The sequence below is a fragment of the Typopeltis vanoorti genome, chromosome 4 (assembly GCF_054136105.1).
Source record: "Typopeltis vanoorti isolate ZY-2024b chromosome 4, IOZ_Tvanoo_1.0, whole genome shotgun sequence".
NCBI lineage: Eukaryota > Metazoa > Arthropoda > Arachnida > Uropygi > Thelyphonidae > Typopeltis > Typopeltis vanoorti.
The window spans coordinates 126,504,090-126,530,342 of NC_143552.1; the positions used below are offsets into that span (position 1 = coordinate 126,504,090).

Below are 26,253 nucleotides of genomic sequence, written 5' to 3' on the forward strand. Positions count from 1 at the left end.
TAATGCCCCATTGACACCATATAACTGCAGCGTATTGAATAGCTTCTCTCTTGGCACCTTGTCATATGCCTTTTCCAAATCGACAAAACTTAAATACAGATCTTTGTTATATTCCCATACTTTCTCGACTATTTGTTGTAAAGTGAAGATCTGATCCTGACAGCCTCTATTTGGCCTGAATCCAGCTTGTTCTTCACCAAGCTTTTCTTCCACAATTCTTCTCAACCGTTTCTCAAGTATACTTGCATAGATCTTGCCAGGAACACTCAGTAGGGAAATACCTCTGTAATTCTCACATTCAGTTTTATTTCCCTTTTTATATATGGGTACTATGAGAGCTCTACTCCAGTCATCGGGAATTCGTCCCTCTGTCCAGGCTTTCTGAACTATGCAGTGCAGCCACTGTAAGACTCTTATACCACCATACTTCAGCATTTCTGGACGAATATCATCTACTCCTGCTGCCTTTCCACATTTCAAGCCTTTGATGGCTTTTTCTACTTCAAGTATGGATATGTATTCCTGACTGCATGCCTGGTCAGTGTTTTTTATCACTGTGCTGTCATCACTGCTTGTTTCATTTAGCAGTTTTTCAAAGTAATTACTCCATACTTCAAGGATATCTTTTTCTCCTGTTTTCATTTCACCTTTATCATCTCTAATTCCTTTTACAGCACTCTTTCCTCCATTCCTAAGCTTCTTCAACAACCTCCAGAATATTTTGCCACCTTCTTGATATTTATTTTCTATATTCTTGCCAAAGTCCTCCCATGACTTTTGTTTAGCTAGTTTTACACACTGTTTAGCTTTCTTACATTTGTCTCTGTATTCTGTAAGAGTAAAAGCTGACTTATTTGCCAGGAACTTTTGATATGCTTTCTTCTTTTCCTTCACTGCCTCTTTAACTTCCTGTGTCCACCAGGGAGTTCTGATTTTTTTATCTTTGCACACAACCTCACCACATGCCTCTCTGGCAGAATCAATCAATGTTTCCTTCAGAGTTTGCCACTTAATCTCCAAGGTTTGATTCCTGTTCTCAAACTCTTTCATTTTCTTTTCAATAATATTTCTGTATTTTAGTCTACAGTTTACATCTGAGAGCTGCTCAACTTTTATTCGCTTTAAAAGTTTCTTACATGTTATTCTTTTCAATATGAAATTCAATTTTATCCTGCTCAAGACTAAATAGTGATCACTTCCAATTTCAAATCCTCTGTACACTCTGGTGTCCTGCACCAGGGAGAAAACATCACTATCAACAATAACATAGTCAATGAGACTTTTCTTATTCCTAGCCTCTTCTCTCCATGTGAATTTGTGCACATTTTTATGTTGGAACATGGTGTTAGTAATAACCAGTCCATGTCCCGAGCAGAAATCCAACAGATATTTGCCATTATTATTAGCTTTGCTCTTTTCTCCAAATTTTCCCAAAATATTTTTGTATGTCTCACAATCATTTCCTACTCTACTATTTAGATCCCCAACAAGGACCAACTTTTCCTTTTTCATTGTGTCAGTTGCTTTTTCTAAAGCCTCAAAAAATTCCTCCACTTCTACCTTAGTAGAACCTTCTGTGGGACCATAGGCACAAATAAGTCTCATTGTCCAGTTCCCCATTCTCATATTTGCCCACATTACTCTACTTGAGACTGACTGCCATTCAAGAAGATTAGCCTCGTATTTTGTGTTGAATACTATGGCTACTCCTTCTTTTCCTTGATTGTTATTGCCTGAATATAACATTTTGTATTTATTGCTCAGAAAGATCTCACCAGTTTTGGTCTTTTTTGTTTCAGTCACCCCTATTATGTCGATCTGGTACTTATCTAATTCCTCAGCTAGCTCCATTTCTTTGCCATTCAGGCTTCTTACGTTGATAGTACCGATCTTTAACTCTGGTGATGTTGAGTTGGGGTTTGTTTTCAGATTTGTTCCAGTAGCTGACTTTTCGCTGTTCGCCCTGGTTCCCTGGCGAAAACAACGGGGGCCTTGTTTAACCGGGTGACGCCCCAGCCGGCATGAAATTTTGTCATGTTGTACCATCATTTTTTATTTTGGTTTAACCAATAAGAATACAATTTGGTCGGCTAAATCCCAAATTGCCAGCCCATCCTCGTTCGTTCAGTATCAAAGTAGATACCCAACAGGGTGCACCACGAGAAGGTGAGGATTGGACATTAGGTCAGAAGCCCTGGTCGGTTCTCCGCATTCCTTTAAAGGCTATGTGGAGGTCTCCTCTCAGTTATACAGCTTTGACCCTTAAGCACCCTATAAAGGTGACATAAAAACTGAAGATGAGGGTATCCTGAATGTCTGGAATAATTACTTTAAAAGACAATTAAATGAACCAAGCAGTGACAGAACCATAGTAGAAAATTTTCATGAGGAATGCAAAGACCAGCAGATATCAATACTTGAGGCAGAAAAAGCTCTCAAAAACTTGGAATGTGGAAAGGCAGCTGGAGTAGATGATATTCAACCAGAATTGCTTAAGTATGGAGATAAAAGTTTTGCAGTGGCTATATTGCATAATTCAGAGGGCCTTTTCAGAAGGTCATCCCAATGATTGGAGTAGAGCTCTCAATAGTACCCATCTATAAAAAAAAAAAAAAGAGAATAAAACTGAATGTGAGAATTGCAGAGATCAGATTTTCACTTTAAGACAAATAGTTGCAAAATCATAGGAATATGACAAGGATCTGTTAAAAAAATTAGTAAGTACGCCACTGAAGGTAGGTACCTAAGTTATCTCGCTGCATGTGGGAGAATCACCGATTTAGAGCGTTGTCATTAGTGTGTAAACATATGTGCTTTTGTATGGTTCGTTTGAATTATTTTTTATAAGTCGTTAAAATTTTTATCTTAAAATTAGAAAAAATGAGTGTAAAAAAAAGACTTTCATATAACGTGAGTTATAAATTTAATGCGATAAATTATGCAAAACAATATGGAAACAGATCAGCAGAAAGACATTTTGGTCCACCACCAACAGAAAAAATGGTTCGCAAGTGGAGAAAACAAGAGGAACAATTAAAACTGCTATGTAAACACAAGAAAACATTCCGTTTGCACCTAGAAAAATGGCCAGAAGTAGAAGTACAAATGAAAAATTGGGTAACAAATCATCGAAACATGGAAATATCTCGTTTCTACAAAAATGATAAATTTTGAAGCGAAACGATGGGCAACTGTTAATGGAATTTTAGATTTTACCAGATCACCGTCTTGGTGCTTTAGATTTATGAAAAGACATGGGTTATGCATGCATACAAAAACCACTCTAGCCCAAAAAATGCCGGCTGACTATGAAACTAAAATCATAGAATTCCATAGATTTGTAATATCAGCGAGAAGGAAATTTAACTTTGAGCTTAATCAAATTGCGAACATGGATGAAGTGCCTCTAACTTTTGATGTTCCTTCAAATCAGACAGTAGATTCAAAAGGCACCAAATCAATAGTGATCAAAACAACAGGTCATGAAAAAAAACTCACTACACTGTAGTTTTAGATTGCTGTGCGGATGGAACAAAACTACCCCCCCTCATGTTAATCTTCAAGAGAAAAACATTACCGAGAGATGAAATCCCTCGTGGCATTATTATCCACATTCAAGATAAACGCTGGATGGACGAAACAGGAATGAAATTATGGATACCAAAGATATGGGCAAAACGTCCAGGTGTATTGTTTAAAAAGCCTGCAATGTTAGTGTGGGATCAATTCAGAGCCATAAAACAGAATCAACCAAGAAGCTTCTAAAAGAAATGAATACAGAATTAGTTGTCATTCCTGGAGGCCTTACAAGTCAATTTTCAATATATGACAAATAGTCAGAAAACTAGGGCCCCCATCCATGGAAGTTGTATAAGAGTGTGGTTAGTAGAAATGTGAGGACTAGGTTTTTTGCATTGAGAGTGGTGAGCAAGTGAAATGGATTGCCAGAATTGTTTGCGAGTTCCCTGACAGTGAATTGATTCAAAGAAAGGTATATTAGGATTTGAGTGTATAAGGGTTAATTTAGGGTCTCACACAATGAGTCTATAGACTCGTCCATGGAGATGGCCACTCCTCCATAAAATAATAATATTTTCGAATAAACGGAAACAGAAATGAGAGGACAAATCAGTTTCATGAAGGGAAGCTTTATTTGACTCAAATCCAATAAAAATAAAAAGTAAATGTATATCATAATTTAGCATGACATAGCTTACCAGACTGGTTGGCCAAGTGGTTAGCATACCCCTCCCCCCCTCTCTAGAGACTGCAGGTTCGAATCCCACCGTGGGCATGGATGTTTGTGAATGTCTTTAAGTGGAGGTGAATGTCATTGCCTGGTGGGAGAGCATCACCCCACTTATTGGAGGACTGAAGTGGCTTGAAAAAGTTCCATGTTTGGTCACTAGAGCAGGGGTTTCTAGACTATGTAAAAAATAAATGAAAAATACAAAAAATATACAAAATTGATTAAAAAATAGAGAAAAACCACCCATGGCACAAAATGTACTATAGGTTTGCAAATAACCTTTCGTGGGTGGGAGGAACATAAAAAAAAATAAAAAATAAAAGAGATATGAAATTGGAAATATTTAATAGTAGAAAGAAATAGTAAAGGAGAGAAAAAAACGGTAAATTACACTGACACAACACATTCACTGATTCATCTTCATGCTTGACATGGAGACTTCAGACCATTCTTATTAATGAATGTGCCTAACATCTCATGTGAAGCACCATTTCTCTTTATAAAGTATAGAAATGGATATTCATCTGGACTGCATTTTCAAATAGTCACCCAGAGTAGAAATACTTGCATCTGTAATTTTTGTAATAACCTTCAATATGCTTGTGAAATTTTAACTTCCACCAGTTGTACATTGTGAAACCCATGAAAGACATTGAATTTCTGAAACCATCTGGTATTAGCATTAAATTTTTTAATCTCAGATCATCATTTTTTAAAGATTCATAAATATGTCTGGCATTTTCTTGAATCACTTGAGTATAAAGGGGAATACTTATTTCCACAATCAGTTAAATAACAAACTCAAGATGCATTCACACACATACCACTTTTACATGATTCTTTAATTTTTTTCAAATAGTACTCTAATGGTACGACTTACCTATTCTCTTTGTGTCCCATGGCATATTAGGCCATGAGATCTGTCTTCTTTAGGTGACCGTGTCTTTTGCAGCTAATTCTGTTCCTCTCTGGCTCTCCCATCCAGCTATTTTTTTTCTTTTTTTCCTGTCATCCGCCAAGTTAGTGTTAACCTTTCCCTTTTAATTTTGGGATCCATGTCGAAATTACTCTTGAAATCTCTCCTCTATCCATTTTCCAATCATATGTCCAATCCATTTCTATCTGCATCTTTTTATTTCAGTGGTGATGATTGTTTGATCCTCTCTGTTTATATATTTCATCATCTGTTATATGTTGGAGACAAATATTTTTAATATTGTCCAAACACTTTGTTCGAAAACTATTTAATTTATTATATTTACGGCTATTTGCCTGCTTCTGTTTAGGAGTGCCCCAGTTTAAATACCATTGGCTCTTTTCTCACGGATTCTTAGGGCATTGTAGATGTATATTTATCAATAAATATATGTTGCATAGAGGACAAGAAATTTGCACATGCCTTTTTCTGGGTGTTGTGGCTCTTCTTCTTTCGTGTTGTCCAAACTACTGTGTGTGTGTGTGGGGGGGGGATTTTGGCAAGTGGGAGAATTGAAATAACAAATGGAAAAAACCCGGGTTTTTTGAATAACATATATATAAGGGATGGGCAGAGTGTTTTTTATATATTTATATGAGGTGGGAAAGGGTGAAAGGGGTCGAAAACAGCAACTGATTTTTGGAAGGGGGGGGGAAGAGGATTGATGGGGTGCGGTTCGTATCGACTATTCGTGGTCGTTGTCTGAACACATGGAGGAAGTGGATGCTATGTCAGGTTGGGTAGGTGCTTCTGCTTTTGAAGTGTTTGTGTTATCGCCTATTGGTCGGGGTTGTGACCTCAATTTTATGTTGTGTAGCTTCCAAACCTCGGAGATTATGTAGGGCCTGTGTACGTTGATAGAGTTTGCGTCACACTTTATGGCTATTGTTTCCGATATTCTAAGCATTGTTTCATTGTCTTGTCTGTCTACTATGATCCGTGAGAAAAGAGCCAATGGCATTTAAACTGGGGCACTCCTAAACAGAAGCTGACAAATAGCCATAAATATAATAGTTTGTTAAGAGGAGTAACATGGGATTTTGCCCAGAAATAATATCCGCTATTTAATTTAGTTTCCCGTTTCTTTGTCAATTTCCATGTCTCTGACCAAGGATACTATCCTTGAAGTCTGTATGTTGGTGGTTCTATAGTAATCTACCATATACCTGACTTTCAAAACAACGATCCTTCAAATTGACCCATGAATGTTATTATATCTTTGTTGGTTTCAACTTTTTGCACGTACTGGCAGTAAACTAATTCCTCTCTGATCTATTATTATTATTATGTGACACCTCCAGGGAGTCCAAAGACTCATCGAGGGAGAGTGTGCCAACAGCATCGAATGATTGGTTCCCTTCCAACTACTAACCTTTACATTAATGAGTTCTCTTTTCCTTGTAATTATGGTTATCATTGCATCTTTCCATCATCTGAGTCTCTTTTCACTCTCTAGCACATTATTAAAGATCATCTGCAATTTATCAGCAGTTATTTCCTTAACTGTCTTAAGCATTCTATTGCATACATTGCCATATTCCTCCACTTATCATCTTCTCTATTACACTCATTCTTTCATTTTTAGATATTAGTTCTAAAGCAGTATTTAAATCTATACTTAATCAAAGTTCTTCCATTACTGAACTTCTTAAGTGAGTTATGCTGTTTTTACATTTAAAATGTCAAAGTGCTTTCTTTCAACAATCTTATCCTCTTCGGTTGGCAGTAGACTGTTTCTATTCCTTTTTACCTCATATTTACCTCACGAGCATATTTTCCTTTTTACCTCACAAAACTTTTCCAATGTGACATAACTAAAGCCTTCTGTACCTCTGCTACTGTTGTCTGTATAATTCCTCTTATTCTCTTGCTGATCTTTTAATTAACTTTGTCTTTCTCTCCATAATTTTTCCAATGGTACAAAATGTTAATTCCCTAAGTCCAGTAACCAATTTTACAACCTTCATTCCCCTCTCACCCCGCCCCCACACATCTCTCTCTCTCTCGTAAAAGGAAGCATTTCTTCTAAGGTAATAAATTTTCTTTTCCTTGAAGATTTATTAGAATTCATATTACAAGTCACACTGAATTTAAATGTCAGATTAACTATAAAAAAAGTAAATAAATAAAATCTGAATATAAGCAGCACAAAATCAGCTTTGACTAAGGCTGAAGTTAAATTGACACTGAGGTACCACATATACACACACATTTCTATGTACACAGAACTGGCACACACCAGCCATAATAAAAAAAAAATAAATAAATAAAAATCCTGTTAATGCAAAATTGCTTAAGTGGAATATGAAATTCACTTAGTAAACCAGGTTCTTCTGAACTAAAATGTTCAAATTTGAGGATAAGTAGAAAACAGCAAGAATATTAAATTTAAAATATATCACACATACATACACAAGCACACAAAAAATGTATTGTTAATTTACCTTTGGCCATAACGTATCAGGCAAATAAAGCCGAGAGCAAGCAGAACATTTTTGCCCACTGTATTCAAAAGCAGATTTGAGTGCTGTAACAATCACTGTAGGTATATCAGCTGTACAATGTACAAAATGAAAGTTTTTCCCTCCACATTCTAAAAGAAAATATATTAAATTTAACACATGATATAATATCATCTCTACATGAATAAAGTATAGTTTTATATATTTCTTCTACATTGCATAATAGCCGGTGCTATTTTTGAATTAATAGTTGATCATTGGCACTCAAAAAAAAATCACTCTTACCAACAATAATATGATGCAAACCAGACTTTTAACTTCTGCATGCAAACTTGACATTAAAAAACTGAAGCAGTCACCCAACCAATGAGTGATATAATCCAATGCTACTTAACCATATGCATCCAAAAAAAATGCAATGAATCATGATATAATGGACTTTTTTGTGTGATTGGCATAATGCTAAATATATTTATTATCACAGCCTTCTCACACCCATGAAAGGCAAGTCCATCAGGGGTAACAAAGGAATTAATTTTCAGTTACTATAAAAAACAGTTTTTTTCTAGAACAATTCATTGGAAACTCAGAGCATCAAGATTAAAAACAACCGCAAATACCAACAGTCAAGTTGTGCACTGGCTATCTCTACTGTAGTACTAGCCAAAATGCATGATTCAGTTCCTTAAATTGTAAGCCTTCAATAGGATGGCATGCACTTCCTCACATTCATAACCTCTCTCTCTCTCTATCCCCCCATTCTCAAATGAAACATTAGCATGTTCAACAGTGTTAATTACTGTCATCGTTCAAGAGTGAGTGAGTGTGTGGGTGTGTCTTTACTCCAAAAGATACTAGTTATCAACAAAAGCTGCATCACTAGCAATACAATATAAATAAGTATAACTGAATGCTACAATTGCAATAAGGCATCAAGAAAGAATCAAACAAAAAAAAAAGAGATTAAAACTAAAAACTGACAACAAAAACAGAGCTTCTTTGATAAGAACTGTGTCTGACAGGATGGTAAGCCCTTCTGGTCATTTTGCAAGCAGAAAAATGGTGCATCAGAATTACAACCTGGAACTAAGAACATAATTAAGTAGGAAACAGTGAATTAAAAGATAAGACATTGACATTATAGAGGTATTTAATGAAAGATAGGAAGAAAATAAAGATTTTTGGTGCAATAAATATCATATTATATATGCAGAAGAAGAAAAAAAGGATGAAAAGAATATTCGTAATACTTATTCTCGTAGACAGGCTTATACGTTGGTTATGCATTTCTAAATCACTTAGGGAATTGAAACAACGTAGATCCGAATATAAATTAAATAATACTTTAATAGATATTTCCGATATTTCGGCAATGTCACATTGCCATTTTCTAAAGGAACTTACAAAAGGGCAGGTGCACACAGGCACTAACAATACAGTAACTGAGAATGAAGATATGAAGCTATCGTTCTCCTAGAAGTGCTGATGGTGCCCTCTGGCGGGCTATGTAGGTGTTCTTGGCCATTGGGCTGAAGGTCTGCTGATGTATGCCTCCCAAATTTGGGGCAGTCGCATACAACCAAATTTGTTGAGGTTTGGAGAGTTTCTTAGGGCAGAGGCTGATTCCATAAATAATCTTTCGAATTTATATTTGCTCAGGTGTATTATTGTTGCTTTCTTCCACCGTATTCTGTGGCGAGTATCCAGAGCATGGTCTGCAAGACCAGAATGGCTATACTTGTAAAACCGGATGTAGTCCTTGTGTTCAGAAATTCTGATATTCGCTGTCCTGCCTGTTTGGCCAAAGTACGACAGTTTACAACTGCAAGGGACCTGGTGGTCTTTGGTAGAGCAGATAAGGGATGCCAATTTTCTGTAAGGCCTGTAACAGGAGGCGAGGTCATGTTTTTTTAGAATTTTGGTAATTTTTTCTGAGGTGCCTCGGATGTAGGGAATGGTGATAGATTTAGAGTAATCTTTTTTGTGGAGGGGGAGGAGGAGGGGGGGCTGTGGTTTGTAGGTTTTAATATTTTTTGGATTTTTTTTTTTTTGGGGGGGGGGGGGGGTAGCCATTGGCTGAGAAAGTGTTGAGGATGGATTTAGTTCAGTGTTAAGGGCTATGTCGTTAGAACAGATTAGTTTAGCCCTGTTGTATAGTGTTTTTACCACTCCATATTGTTGTGGGGGGGGGGGATTGTTGGTGGATGTATCTGCCTGTATGGGTGGGTTTTCTGTAAACTGAGAAAACCAAAGTTCCATCAGGCTGGTGGGTGACTAGTGTGTCTAGGTAAGGGAGGCAGTTGTTTCCTCTTTTTCCAGGGCGAACTTGATTCTGGCGTGTTGCTTGTTTAAGTGTGTAAGGAAGGAGAGGAGTGTTTCAGAGCCATGTGGCCAAATAGCGAACACATCATCAACGTAGCGAAGCCATATGGTTGGTTTTTGTGGGGCAGAGGCTAAGGCTTTTTCCTCAAAGGTCTCCATAAAGAAATTGGCCAAGGGTGGGGAGAGTGGTGAGCCCATGGCTGTCCCCTCTATTTGTTTGTAGAATTTTCCCTGCCAAACGAAATAGCCTGAGTTCATTGTGAACTGAAATATGGCTGAGATATCGGGGGAAAATTTAGCTTGGATTAGCTCTAAAGTTTCCTTGAGTGGGACATTTGTGAATAAGGAGGAGACATCGAAGCTGACCATTATGTCAGTATGTTGGAGTGTAAGGTTTTCTATGCTGGCTTTGAAGTGGGCTGAGTTTTTTTATGTGTGATGGTGTGTTGCCAGTATAGTGTGTGAGCTCTTTGGCCAAATGTTTAGCTAATTTGTATGTGGGGGAATCAATGCCATCCACTATGGGACGTAATGGCACATTTTCTTTATGTATTTTTGGGAGTCCGTAAATACGGGGGAGGTATAGAGTTAAATGGTTTTAATCTGTTGGTAACTTCTACAGGCCAAGAAGTGACTTTCTTAAGGAGGCTGTGAAGTTTTCTAATTTGTGAGTTGGTGGGATTGTAATTGATAGGGAGGTAAGTAGCCCGATCTAATAGAAGAGCATTCAGCTTACCTTTGTAGTCCTTTTGGTTAAGTACTACAGTTGCATTTCCTTTATCCGCTTTGGTGATAACTAATTCTTTATTATTTCTCAATTCCTGTAGGGCTTTAAATTCCTTGTTGGATATATTTGTTTTGGGTGGTTTTGCTATGGAAAGGACACAAGCTACATCCAGTCTTACACTGTTGGCGATTTGATGTGGAAGGTGGCGGATTCCTCTTTCAATCTGGATCATAATATCTTCACTTGGTATTTTTTTGGGAGCACTGGCGAAGTTGTGGCCACGTGAAAGCACGTTGAGAGCTTCAGGGTGACTGAAGAAAGGTTGATTACGGTGTTGGTAGCAAGTTTTGGATTGATGGTAGAATTCTTTTTTTTTTTTTGTAATTCGTAATGCTTAATTCGAATAAATGAAATTCGTAATACTTAATAAAACATGGAAGGTGGGGAGAAGAGGAAATAGAAAGGTCAACTACTATCAATGACAAAATAATCAGTTAAAACAATAGACAGAATATAATAGAAAATTCGATAGATCAGATGAAAAACAGTCAGAACTTGATATTAATGGAGGATTAAACTTTATTAATATATGGATGCCTGGGCTACTCATGTCTTAAGTAGTGCAAGTTAAGGCAACTCCCATGCCAAGCAGTGGATTCTCATAAGCTCTCTAGTCAAAATTTTGAAATGTTCAAAGTTTCTACATATATTCAGCTTTGAAATAAGGTTGGATCTTTAATATCCTCTATTTCAAAATTATTATTTTTCTTTTCTTTTTTTTTTTTTTTTTTTAAATAGGAATTCTGACCATGAAAGGTTGTAAATGTTTGTGCATTTAAGTAACTGGTTGGGCTAAGGTAAGATGACTGGGTTTCCTGCTCTAGAGACCAAACAGTACTTAATGAACCCACTTAAGACCATCACCCTCACACCTCACAACAAAAAATACCACCTAAAGATATTCAGAAACATCCATACTTACAGCAGGATTTGAACCCACAGCCAGTTAGATGGAGAGCAGGTATACTAGCCATTAGGATTTCACTGACTGTGGTTTTTCGAGATGGCAGTTAGAGAAGCAAAAGACAAAAAAAAATGGAAATTTTGGAACTAGTTTTGTACACAAAAATAATCCAGTTATTAGTTATACTTTTTTCAACCACATTCGTGAAAGAAGGTATAATCTAGTCATGGTTAAATACAATCTAAAATTCCAAAGAAACTAAAAACATCAAAAAAGTAAATTTTATCAATTCACTAAAAACTTGAACTGAATACTACAGTAAAACTTTGATATAACAGACTAATTTGGGTGAGGGGGGGGGGGAGTGTCCATTAAATCTGAGAGTCCATTATATAATAAAGTAGATTTTTCGAATGCATATTAAAAAATTGACAAATTAAATTAGCTAATTTACATGTTTTTACTTATGTAGAAACTATTATATTAATACCATATCTATGAAAAGTTTTCTATACGTATTATTGTTTATAATCTCACTGTGGTTTTGAGACTAAAAAACAAGTCTGCGATCTATATCGAAATAAATAAACAAACCTTTTTCAGAAAATAAGCTTCAATTATATTTAAATAAACAATGTTCTTAAAAACAAAACTTAAATTTTATAAAAACACAAAATGTTTTTCCTGTTTATTTGTCTTCAGATGATGATATATCCAGACACTTCCATTCTGGCTTGAAGTTAATGTTCAATGTTGAGGTGCTTGGTTTAGGTAATCCTGCTTTGAAAAAACTATCAAGTTTTTTTTGAACTTTTGAATTCTGCTGTTTTTTTTATAATTAATTCCCTAAAATTACGAAAATGTGTGTAATAAAGCTGAATTTCATTATCTGATGAATTGTCAATAAATGTTATTAGATCGTCGAGATGCGATCTAATCACTGATAATTTAACATTTGGGCATGTTATTTCTTCTTCCTCATTATCTTCACTCCCATCCTCATCTTCCAAGGCCATAACCTCATCTGCTATTTCATTTTCAGTCATGATATGATATCCAGGATCGCCATGATCTCCTTTTAACCACTGTAAAACATCTTCCTAAGATACATCCTCCCCACCAATATTCTGTATTGTTCTGCAGTAATCATTAGCCCTTCTAAATCGAAGTCTGCATCTTCATTGTCAAGCAAATTCTTCCAACCATTCTTCAATGTTTGAACTTTCACTTCTTTCCATGCTGCTACAAAATTAAAAATTGCAGATTTGAAACCTGTAAGAAAGTTACAGCACGTGACAAAAGAACCAATTACAGCATGATTGGTGTGGTCACGTACTAATCATTCACCGAATATGTTTTATGAGCGGTGACTCGTTTATGTCAGCTAAATTACTAGTGTTTTTCCAACATATGATAGCCTATTCGCCAAAATTTGGTAAAAATAACAGGAAATTGATAACAAAAAATAACCTGTTAATTTAATTATAAGCAAATCTTGGTTAAAAGCATTTTAAAATTAACAGGGTGTTAATTTTCATGTGACATACAGACTGGAAATTTTGTCCGTTAAATCGAGGTCCGTAAAATCGACAGTTTACTGTACTATAGTACTACTACATAAATAAGTTTATATTATTAGTGGTTTTCTATCAACAATATTCTTTCAAGTCTCCAATGCACTCAGATCAGGTCTTCTAAGTACATTCATCTACTAACATTTTTTTTCTCCCATTCTGTTTAAGTGACACACTACCTAGAATTAGCTCTGTTCAAACATCTTAATTCCTAATGATTCTTCCAATGATGACATCAAGTCACTGCACTAATTTTTAATCAATCATTTTAAATAAAATCCAATTTTCAGATTGATAAATTAAAATTAATCTGAACACTGTCATGTACCCCTTTAGTAATTTGGATACTTTCTATCTCTGTTATTAGTATTAATAATGGGCACTCCATGGAGTCAAAACACTCATTGTGGGAGACCAACTATCCGTTAACACAATACCTATCATACATCTCCTTAAACCTATTCACTATTGGGGTGCTTACAACCACCTCTGGCATTTCACTCACTCACCACTCTCCAAGTAAAGAACCTAGTCTGCACACCCTTACTAACCACACTCTTAGACAGCTTCCAAATGTGACCCCTTGTTCCCCCCCCACACACCCCCATGTATTGAAAAATTTCTTCTGTGTCAATCTTATAGTATCCCTTTAGTAATGTATAAGTTTCAATTATATTCCTTCTCCTCTGCAACTCACACACATTCCCAATCTATCCCTATGGGGAACATTTCACAGTACTATTACCAGCTTGGTCACTCGTCTCTGAATCCTCTCTACCATCTCTCAATCCCCAAGAAACACAGGTCACCAAATCTGTGCATAGTAGTCAACATGTGGTCAAATCATAGCCTTATAAAGAGGGATAATAACCTCCATATCTTTTCTTGCCAATGTGTTCTTTGGCATCCATGTAATCCTCTGAGCTATTTTGCCAACTCTTGCAACATGTGCTCTGAATTTCAAATCTGTATCCACCATCACCCCCAGATCATCAGCCTCATTAATTTTCTGTAAACTAGTACCATCAATATGATATGAATTATCTTACATTTTCCAACACTGAATTGACAACCATTGCCCTTTGCTCACCCTGCTAATTTATTCAAATCATCTTGTAAGATATCTACATCACCTTTATCAACTATTTCTCTCCCTAGTTTTCATCAGCAAACAACTGAATGTCCCCCCTTCAAATCTTCTGCTATATCATTAATGTACAAATTAAAGAGTAGTGATCCTAGTACAGAGCCTTAGATCCTATTACTCCACCATACACTACTACCCTCTGATGTCTATCAGCCATCCCCTATTCATGCCATCAGTTTTATATCCATTCCCATTTGCTCCAATTTATGTAATAGTTTTCCATGTGGTATTCTGTCAAATGCCTTTGCAAAGTCCAGCAGTATCATGGTTTATTTAGCCATTTCCTTTATCCAATTCTGCTGTCGCTTTATTATAAAATGTGAATAAATTACTGAGGCAGGACCTACCTTTTACAAAGCCATGCTTCCTTCTAAAAAGTATCATATTCCTACCCATCCATTCCTGAATTTTACTTTTAACCAACTTTTTCAATACTTTAACCACCACCACCACTCCAGAGATACTAACTGGTCCATAATTTGCTGCTTCTGTCTTGGAGCCATCTTTATGTAATGGAACTATCTTACCCTCTTTCCATTCCCTTGGAACCTTGCCAGAGCTAAGGCTTACATTAAATAACTTTATCAGAGGCACTACCACTTCACTTGCACATTCATGTGGCACACGAGCAGACATGCCATCCAGGCCCACTGATGAATTCATAATGATATTTTCAATATACTTAGTATCCCCAATTCATCTACCTCAATGCTCAAATCAGTCTCTGTCACCTCAGTAACTGCAAAGTCACCACCACCTGGATAATATGCTCTTGCAAAATGATCACTTAGTAACTGAACTATTTCTTCTGCTTCTGTCACTTTCCTACTATTTTGCGATTAGAAATTGTCTCTATAAAGATTGTTTTTATATACTCCGAGTGTTTAGTATATACACAAGGATTCAATTCCAATTGGTACAATGAATTTTAACTGTTTCTTTTAGAAATATCTGGAAAATCTGGAAAATCACTGACTCAAGACCAAATACAAAAAATATACACATTTAATAAAACTAAAACAATGTATACACTTCAAATAAAATTACATAACTATAAAATTAACTGGATCCAAGATCTTCTAAAATAAATCTACACTTTAGAGATTTTCTTATCCAAAACTAACTATGAACATTTCTGTTTTCACAACAGAAATGTTCATAGTTAGTTTCTTTGTTAGGGCCTTTTCCAAAAATATAAAATTCTCTTCTTCTTTTCCATAGGATCCTTTCTTATCACCCTTATGTAGCACACAGTATTATTTCTCCTGTCTCTGAAGTATAAATACTCTTACCTCATGCAGCTCAATTTGATGCACAATTTACTAATTTTTGCACTGAAGAAAAAGGTTTCTTCTACTACTTTATAAACAACATATCTAAGTTGTGCTAATTCCACTGCTTTTTCCAGTAGAAATAACAAATAGATCAGGAGTCCTTAAGACAGATGAAACTTTCCAATCAGCATTTCCTTTAATTCAATTAGAACATTGACTGCAATATCTTCTTTTATTTACTAAATACTTATTGACAGCCTCAACTTCTCCAGTTTATAGACTCACAGATCTATGATACCTTTTCAGAATCTTCTATTAATATTCTTCTGACTGTCAGTAAAAATTTAAACTTCCTAAGAACAAAATTTCTCTGGTCTGCATTCTTAAATTTCATTAGCTCTCTCTTGTTTTCCTCGTTACTTTGATACTGAATGCTCTCTCTTTCAGTTGTCAATCACCCATCAAACTCCTTGGCGAGCATGCGCACTCCATGAAAGTGGCAAGCAAGAAGTTAGGTATAATGGCTGTCTCGTCTCCGTTAGCATAACAAGAATGTCTTTATTAAACACAACACTTAATAATTTTAAACTACAATAAAAGGATTGAAAGTAACATAACTATCAAAATCTAGTAATATCAATTTCTCAAATGCTTTATATTTCCTTTTGACAATAATAATAATATCAATAATGAGTACATCGCAAGTGCTGATATACGTGTTACAAAACCAAAACGAATAATATACTAACATAAACAATTTGTAAAAATATTCATAATTTTAAATTATGACCATTTTTACATCAGTTTCATCTTTCTCTAATTTTTTTTTTAAATGTTCTAAATATTTATCTTATATCTAACAAACTTTTAATGCTTATTCTTAGATTTTAAATAATAAGGAGGTTCTTGCTGATCATTATTTACAATCTCTGAATGAGTACTAGTTTCAGAATCATCTGATGCAAAAGATAATTCTGAATTTACATCTTCCAATTTATTATACTTACAAATCTCATTTTTGTACCTTTCAAATACAGTGGAATCTCGGTTGTCGAATGACTCTCATCTCAAACAAATCGGTTCCCGAACATATTTTCCAAACAGAATCTCAGTTCCCGAACAGGCAAACCAGCAACCACGTGCTTCGCGGACTGAGAGGTAAAGTAGGAGAGTGTCAGTTATGCGGTAGCCTCCACTCGGTGCAGACACCTGCTGGAATTTGCAGTGTCATTTCTTGATTTTCTTTGTGTTTTGTTGTTTTTTCATAAATTATTATTAAATAAGCCATCATGCAGCCGAAGAAGGATAGTGATAGCAGCAGAGCAAAAAGAAAAGTTGTTAGAAGATGATAGAGGTGAAAAAAAAATCATATCCAAACATGAATATGGCATTCGTGTCTCAGTTCTTGCTATGCAGTTCGGTATGGCAAAATCAACAATCTGTACAATTCTCAAAAATTAAGAGGCGATCAAGGAAGCAGATGTTGCAAGAGTAAAAGTTCTTACTAAACAAAGATCACAGATGATTGAAGAAGTGGAAATATTGTTACTGATTTGGATAAATGAGAAACAGCTGGTGATAGTGTTTCTGAGGCCATAATTTGTGAAAAAGCAAGGTGATTACATGATGACCTGTTGAAGTAAAACCCTGGTACGGATGCTGCTACTGATGTGTTCAAAGCTAGTAGAGGGTGGTTCGAGATTTTTAAGAGGAGAAGAAGAAGAAGTGGCATACATAGTGTGGTTAGGCATGGGGAGACTGCGAGTTCGAACGAAGAAGCTGCTGAAAAATATGTGCAAGACTTTAGTGACTATGTAAAGATTGAGGGTTTTCTTCCCCTACAAGTGTTCAGAAGGGAAACAGCATTGCCAAGACACAAACCAATGAAGGACAGGCTGACTCTTTTGCTATGTGGAAACGCAAGTGGGGACTTCAAGGTCAAGCCATTGCTTGTGTACCACCTTGAGAATCCAAGGGTGTTTAAGAAGAATAACATGATGAAAAGTAAATTGTTTGTTATGTTATGTGGAGGGCTAATAGTAAGGCTTGGGTAACCAGGCAATTTTTTATTGAGTGGATCCATGAAGACTTTGTCCCAAGTGTGAAAAATACCTTCAAGAAAAAATTTGCCAATTAAATGCCTTCTTGTGATGGACAATACTCCTGCTCACCCTCCAGGCTTAGAGGATGAGTTAATGGAGGAGTATGATTTTATCACAGTGAAGTTCCTGTCCCCCCAACACAACTCCTCTAATGGACCAGTCCATGGACCATTCGAAATGACAGGTCATTTCGAACTTTAAGAAACTCTACACCAAAGCACTGTTTCAAAGGTGTTTTGAAGTAAGCTCTGACACAGAATTAACACTCAGAGAATTCTGGAAAAATCACTTTAACATCCTCCATTGCTTAAGTATCCTTGACAAAGCATGGGTGCAAGTGACTTACAGGACCGTCAACTCGGCCTGGAGGAAATTGTGGCCAGACTGTGTAGCAGATAGAGACATTGAAGGCTTTGAGGCTGAGTATATTGCTCTTGGGTGATATCGTGGTGTTGTCGGTGATATTGTGTCTCTGGGCAAAAGCAAGGGTTTGGAAGTTGACAATACTAATGTGGAGGAGTTAGTGGAGGACCACAGGAATGAGCTCACTATAGAAGAACTGGAACACCTTCAGAAGGAGCAGCAAAAGACGGAGGTGGAGGAAATGTCTTCAGACACAGAGGAAGGAAGGGAGGATATTCCTAGTTCTCTGATCAAAGAAATATGTGCAAAATGGGAGCAAGGTGCAAAGTTTTGTGGAAAGATATCACCCTGACAAAGCTGTAGCAAACCACATCATAAACATTTTCAATGGCAGTGCAATGTCTCACTGCAATGTCCCACAGAAACATTTTAAAATGCAGGCAAAAACAAATCTCACTGGACAGATTTTTAGTGAGACAGAGGCAAGCAGAAATGAGTGGTGCAAGAGACAGAAAAGTGAAAGAGAAAAAAAACCCAGAAGGACAGTTACCTAATGATTTTATGGAAGGGGACTCTCCTTCCGCTTATGTCATCAACTCTCCTCCGTATAGTTAAAGTGAAGTTAAATTTTCATCTATATTTTGTCTATTTATTATGTTTATTCTTTTTGTGTAAGATTTTATGCATTTTCATTGTTTTTCTATACGATTTTATGCAGGAAGTACTCTTATAAAGGTTTAAATAAGCAATCATCTGGGATTGAGGAATGGATTAATCCATTTTACATTAATTCTTATGGGAAAATGATTTCAGTTTTCAAAGAAATCGGTTCCTGAACAGCCTTTAGGAACGAATTATGTTCAACAACCGAGGTTCCACTGTATTTCACTTAAATTATGTCCTAAATTTACAGAATCAAATTCTACAGGCTTCTGAGATTCTCTATCTTCATTAACTAAATTAGAGGTATTTTCAGATTCCTCTGGTTTATTTAATTCTAAGTAAGTTAACTAACCTATGACACTCTGCCACTATTTCATTCATATCAGATTCTTTATGATTATTACTCTGATGTACATTATCTAAATTATGAACTGGGGTTTCTAGAATTTCTTGCATTAAGTTTTGTTTTACCCAAATTTCTTAATTTTTTCCCTTGCCGTGTATTTGAATTACGAGGTTTGAAACTATTCCCATTCCTATAATCTGATTGTAAATGAGATACACAATTAGTATCAGGAAAACAACCCTCATTTTTCAAAATTTTATTCATATTGTCTCCTAACATAATTAAATTTCTACTCCCTAAAAAGTACCTTTTTAACCTATCAGAGTGTACATTTACGATTTTACTAGGATTTCTGACAACTTGAATCCTAAACTTCACAGGAGAAAATTGGTCTAAAATTCTATATGAACCTGAAGCTTTCCTTCCTAATTTCTCTATCCTTTTTATACTAGATTTATCATCTAACAATACTAAATCTCCTTGTGCAAATGACTTACTTTCTGAAACGATTAATATACTGTCTGGTTTTCTGTGAACTTAATTTACTTATATCACCTACTAACCTATGAGTAGTGAAAAATCTACAACTGTTTCCAGGTACTCATTTATGTCACTATATCCTGTATTAGGAATTACTGAAACAAGTACATTAGGAAAGATTGGATCAAAGCCATATAAAGCAAAAGATGGTTTTTCTATGATAGCAGAATGAAAAGCAGATCTGCATGCAAATAATGCTTGAGAAAGATATGTGTCCCAATCATTCATTTTAGTATTTGCCCGATTGGAAAGTATTTGCTTTATATATTTATTCAGCCTTTCACACACATCATTACACTGTGGGTGGTAAAGTGTAGTAAAAATCTTCCTAACACTGAGTAATTTACAGAATTGTAACAACAGAATTGTAATCTTTGCAGTTCAGATGTAAAATTTGCTCCTTGATCAGAAACTAAAGTCTGAGGAGTTCCATATCTACAAATAATCATATTCAAGAACTTTCTTGCAATAATCTTTGCAGTTTGACCTTTCATTGAGACTGCTTCAGGAAATCTAGTTAGCATATCTATGGCTACTAGAATATACTTATTGCCTTTTTTAGTAGTTGGAAGTGGACAATAGCAACAGCAACAGTCTGAAACGGTTTCATTGGGATTGGAAATGATTGTAGTGGAGCTTTTCCTCTGAAAGGGGATCTTAATTGACATTTATGGCATGATTTGACATATATACAAGTATGTCACTCTTCATACCTTTCCAGATATAATGATCCTTTATTCTTTCCCAAGTTCTAGAAAATCCTTGGTGTCCTGCCAAGTCAGAATCATGGAAAGTGTACATAATCCAAGCAATCGTTTGAGTTGGTGCCAATATTTTCACTTTCAACCTTACTTCTTCAATTTGTCTAGATAAGAGTAATCCATCTTTATCTAAATATAAGTTTTCCAGGTTTATAATGTATCCAATTGAGTTTTACCCCTCAATACTGCTTCATAAATAGTTTTAAATAATCCCATCCTTTTCCCAAATTTGTGAACTAGGTTCCTTATTTATCTTAAGAATAACATGAATTTTGGACTTTTCTTCATCTTGATTCAAATAGTTATCCCTAGATGATTTATTATCGTCAGATCCAGAGATCTAGATAGGAAATCAGCTACTATATTTCTTTTTACTGGAATATAAGCCACATCAATATTATATTCCTGCAGTTATAGTGCCCAGCTAATTATACGTTGATTTTTATCCTTCATAGTACTTAGGAATGACAGAGGCTGGTGATCAGATCTTATTTTAATAGATTGTCCTAATAATAAGTAACTAAATTTTCTCAACAGAAAAATTATTGCTAGTGCTTCCTTCTCTAAGGTTGATAATTTCTTACTAATAAAAGTTACTGGCTTAAAATTTTCTCTTTCTTTCTGTTCTAATACGGCAGCAATGCAGTCATTTGAAGTATCAGCAGAAAGATAAAAAATTTCACCAAATTTAGGATAAATGAGAACTGGAGCTTTAGTTAATGCCAGTTTTAGGTTGTTAAATGCTTCTTGTTGAGCTTTACCTCAATTGAACAAATCCCAGATGTCCCAACTCAACATCAAGAGAGAGATCAAGATTGTTGGTACTATCAGCATAAGAGGAATCAATGGAAAAATGGAAGTAGCAGAAGAATTGGATAAGAATCAGATTGACTGAAACAAAGAGAGACAAAAACAGGTCAGATCTTTGTAAGTGACAAATACAAAATTATATTATCAAATACAAAATTTATATCATCAAATACAAAATTATATTTTGTATTTGATGAGGATAATCTCCTTGAATGCTTGATCCTTGTTGGAGATCTAAACAGCAGAGTAGAAAATGATTACTAGACATATAGAAATGTTTTGGGAAAATTTGGAGAAAAGTGCAAGCTAATAATAATGGTAAATGCTTGCTAGATTTCTGTTCAGGTCATAGATTAATTATTACTAACACGATGTTCCAACATAAAAATGTGCACAAATTCACATGGAGAGAAGATGCAAGAAATAAGAAAAATCTCATTGACTATGTTATAGTTGATTGTGATGTTTTTCCGCTGGTTCAGAACACAAGAGTATACAGAGGGTTTGAAACAGGAAGTGATCACTATTTAGTTTCGAGCAGGATAAAACTGAATTTCATATTGAAAAGAAGAGCATGCAAGAAACTTTTAAAACGAATCAAGGTTGAACAGCTTTCAGAGGTGAACTTTAGACTCAAATACACAAATATCATTAAAGAAAAAAAAAATGAAAGGATTTGAAGAAAAAACCAAACTTTAGAGATTCGGTGGCAAATCCTGAAAATAACATTGACTGATTCAGTCGGAGAGACGTGGTGAGGTTGTCTCTGTGAGGGTAGAAAAATCTCCATTGTGGACTCAGGAAGTTAAAGAGACAGTGAAGCAAAAGAAGAAGGCATATTGAAAGTTCTTGGCAAGTAAGTTAGCTTGTGCTCTTAGAGAATACAGAGAAAAATGTAAGAATGTGAAGCAGTATTGTAAAACTAACTAAACAAAAGTCATGGGAAGACTTGGATAACAACATAGAAAATAAATATCAGAAAAGTGGGGAAATTTTTCTGGAAGGTATTGAAAAAGCTTAGAAATGGAGGAAAGAGTACTGGGAAAGGATTAGATGATAAAGATGACATGAAACTAAAGATAGATGTTCTGGATGTCTGGAGTAATTACTTCAAAAAGACTGCCAAATGAAACAAGAAGCATGATGGTAAAAAACTCCCAACAGGAATGCAGTGTCAGGGATATATATCCATACTTGAAGTAAAGAAAGCCATCAAAAATGTGAAATGTGGAAAGGTAGCTGGAATAGATGAAATTCGCCCAGAAATGCTCAAATATAAAGTTTTAAAGTGGCTGCATTGCATAATTCAGAAGGCCTAGTCAGAGGGTCAAATTCCAGAAGATTGGAGCAGAGCTGTCATAGTACCATCTGTAAAAAAGGGAAATAAAACTGAATGTGAGAATTACAGAGGTATTTCCCTTCTGAGTGTTCCTGGTAAGATTGATGCAAATATACTCGAGAAATAGCTGAGGAAAATTGTGAGAGGGAAGCTGGGTGAAGAATAAGCTGGATTCTGGCAAATACAGATTGTCAGGATCAGATTTTCATTTTAAGACAAACAGCTGAGAAATTTTGGGCATGTAACAAGGATTTATATTTAAGTTTTGTTGATCTGGAAAAGGCATATGACAAGAGAAAAGCTCTTCAAAACACTATAGTTATATGGTATAAATGGGACATTATATTGAGCAATACATAATCTCTATTTAAGCTGTAAATCAGCAGTTAAAATTGATGGAGGTACAGAAAGATGGTTTGAGGTAAAATCAGGTGTGTGACAAGGGTGCACATTATTTCCACAGTTATTCATTATCTATATGGATCACATTATGAAGATAAGTGGTATTAAATCTGATATCAAGATTGGGAACATTCATCTTACCTCTTTACTTTACAGATGTTACACTTCTGAATTAATCCAGTACAACTCTGCAAGATTCCCTGACTAAGTTGAATAACTGTTGTAAGAAATTTGGTATGAAAATCAACAATAAAAAGACAAAGGCAATGAAAATAGGCAGAAACATTGAAAACATCAATTGTATCATGAATGGTGAACCTATAGAACAAATAAAACATTTCAGCTATTTAGGCTCAATTTTTAGTGATGATGATGATGGTAAATTAAATACGGAGATAGACTACAGAATTAGTAAAGCTGGCAAGGTAGGATGTCAGCTGAATAAATTTATATGGAATAAGAAAGAAATTAGCTGTATACAAGATAGTGCTCAAACCAATCTTAACTTATTTGGAGCGAACAGATGGCATCAATGGCAGTATCACATTAAAAATCACAATATTAGGAAAGAACTCATCATTGTTAGCATTCAGGAATGTGTTACTAGAGCTAATATCAGCTAGTATGGTCCCTTAAACAGAATGGGACAATAAAGATTAGCAAAATGTTCTTTGTCAGATTGGCAGGAAAATGACTCAATGGAAGGCCAGGATGTAGATGGATTGATACAGTAAGCACCTTAAAAGACAGAAATATAAGATCCAACAATATTGGAATCTTGAGAGATAACAGATTAATTTGGAGCCAAATTGTTGATCAGAAATTAGTAATGGTGTAACTTTCTTATGTAGTACTATCATAATTATCCCTACTGCCGGTACATATCAGGAATTTGATGATGATCAAAGAGAGTCTACATCATGAAATGGTAAATTGAGGAAAAGAAAAACAGACATCAACATCACATGGCTGAGTAACTGCAGAAAGCGTTACCATATAAAGAAATCATTTTTTCTGAGGAATTCTGAGCAACATATGAATAACTAAACTAAACCAGAAAATCTCAATTTTTATGATATTCAAGGGAGGTATGACTTCAAAATTATCAGTGTCAGAACATAAATGATATTTATCAAAATACTATAGTAAAAAGAAGGAATTTAAAATATAACGACTGGTCTAATAAAATAAAAAGTAATTTCTCACATGCTCATCTTACAACCTACCTCCTATAAGTCTGGGAAAATTTTTGTAAATCTCCAATTTTTCAGCTATCTGTTTCCACAAATGCCTAAAAGTCCTATTCAAGTAATAAATGAAAAACAAATCATTCTAAAGCAAGAATGGCATAATATCATACTACTATTATAATTTTATAAAAAAAAAAATACAAGAAAAAAGTTTAACATCTTATTACATAAAATTTAAACAATACACTTATGTCACAGTGAAATATTAATTTGTTAATTGCATTAACAAATATGTTTTATGAGTTGTAGAACAAAATATTTGATAATGCAATTAATCAATTGCATTATCAATGAATCAGTATTAATGTACAAATTAATGAATCAGTATTTTAATGTGGTATCCATGTATTATGTAAAAAAATGGCTAAAGAATCCCCATATTAACAAGTACAAGAGAACACAGAAGGTATGCAAAATGATAACTTCATGAAAAATAATTGCACACAATTTTACTGCTCATCACCATGCCCATTAATTAACAAACAGAAGAATAGAATAAATAGATGATCAAACATAGATATGCATGTGAAGGTAACAACAAATGTAGAGACAATGGCAGCAATTTAATTTCTATGATAATGCACTTGATCACCTGACTATATAATTCCTTTAATCATGGACAAAGCATCACCTACAATATCTGCATTTGTCATCCATCACATTCTAGAATAATTCAAAAGTCACACCAATAAATAAACCTAGCATGATTTATTCTTAACGATTTCTGATATCAGTGAATTTATGTCTGCAGGGGGTAGACAGAATTTGTGTATGTGTGTAAAAATAGCATGCACTTGAAGTCAGAACAATTACCGAAACATTCCTGTTCCATTACCTCAAAATTTATATTATCGATATTTTTAACCTTGTTGGAAATATCAACAGGTTATCATTATAGTAGACACATTAAATTATAACAATAAGATTAGGAACAGGGAAGAAACAAAAATTATAAAAATGAATGACTAATGTCTTAATAAATCGAGTACAGATTGTATGAAATTAACTTATTTTTTATATACTAAGAAATTTAAAAGTCATGCTTTGTATCATGAAAGTGTCTCATAATCATGCCATTTTTCTAAGCACTAGTGATCATTATTGTACACTTTTTTTGCAACTGTCTTATGCATAGATGAAAGAAACATGTTGGATATAATATACTGATCTCCTAATCCTTAATAAGATTGTAATTTCCTAACTGGGAAAAAAAAGGAATTATACTTTTAAGATAAAAACTTTAAAAAATTTAGATATATACATATATATACAGGGTGTTCGGGATAAATTTGACAGTTTAGTAAGGAAAAAGAAAATCTTCTTTGTATCTATTAAATTTAATGAATTGACAAAAAAACATTACAGGCAGAGTTAATTACAATACTATCAACAAGATTTACTCAAAATAACCACCATTAGCATCGATCACAGCTTCAATTCTGCTTCGGAACCTCGAACAAGCTGATGCTACAGTCTCCCTGGGAAGGGCCGCAAAAACTGTTTTAATTTTATCCATTAACTGGGCTTTTGTATTACTGGAAGTGCGATTGGTGTCTTTTTCAACTGCGCCCCATACAAAATAATCCATGGGGTTAAGGTCTGGGGAGTTTGGAGGCCAAACATTTGGACCGGTGAAGTCGTAGAAATTTTCAGACAACCATTTTTGACTTTTCCCAGAGGTGTGGCAAGGGGCCGAATCCTGCTGCCATACATACGGCCTACCATTGGCTACCCTTGTTATCCAGGGCTTGACTACAGTTAGCAACTCCACGAACAAAGCCCGAATTCCAATGCCAGGGTTCTTCAACACCTGTTCCTGCAGATTTGCGAGGAATTCTGCTGTACGAACGCAATCAGATCGTCTGCTAGGGATCTTTCTTCTTGCTACATCCTCGTAGTCACCATTGCAAGTCTCTAGTTCATGCCTGATTGTTTTTACTGTATTCAGGGAGCATTGGGCAGCAGTCATAATATCCTTATTT

General features: G+C 35.1%; 1 protein-coding gene across 1 annotated transcript in view; it reads right to left on the minus strand.

The window, feature by feature from the left end:
• P5CDh1 (delta-1-Pyrroline-5-carboxylate dehydrogenase 1) overlaps positions 1–26,253 on the minus strand; it is a 280,792-nt gene that overhangs the window by 114,348 nt on the left and 140,191 nt on the right. Inside the window, exons 9-10 of the mRNA XM_090391995.1 lie at positions 24,248–24,321; positions 7,670–7,818 (exon numbers count right to left, since the gene is read on the minus strand). Of these exons, the coding sequence (XP_090248121.1) occupies positions 7,670–7,818; positions 24,248–24,321 (223 nt within the window). The remainder of the gene's footprint in view (positions 1–7,669; positions 7,819–24,247; positions 24,322–26,253) is intronic.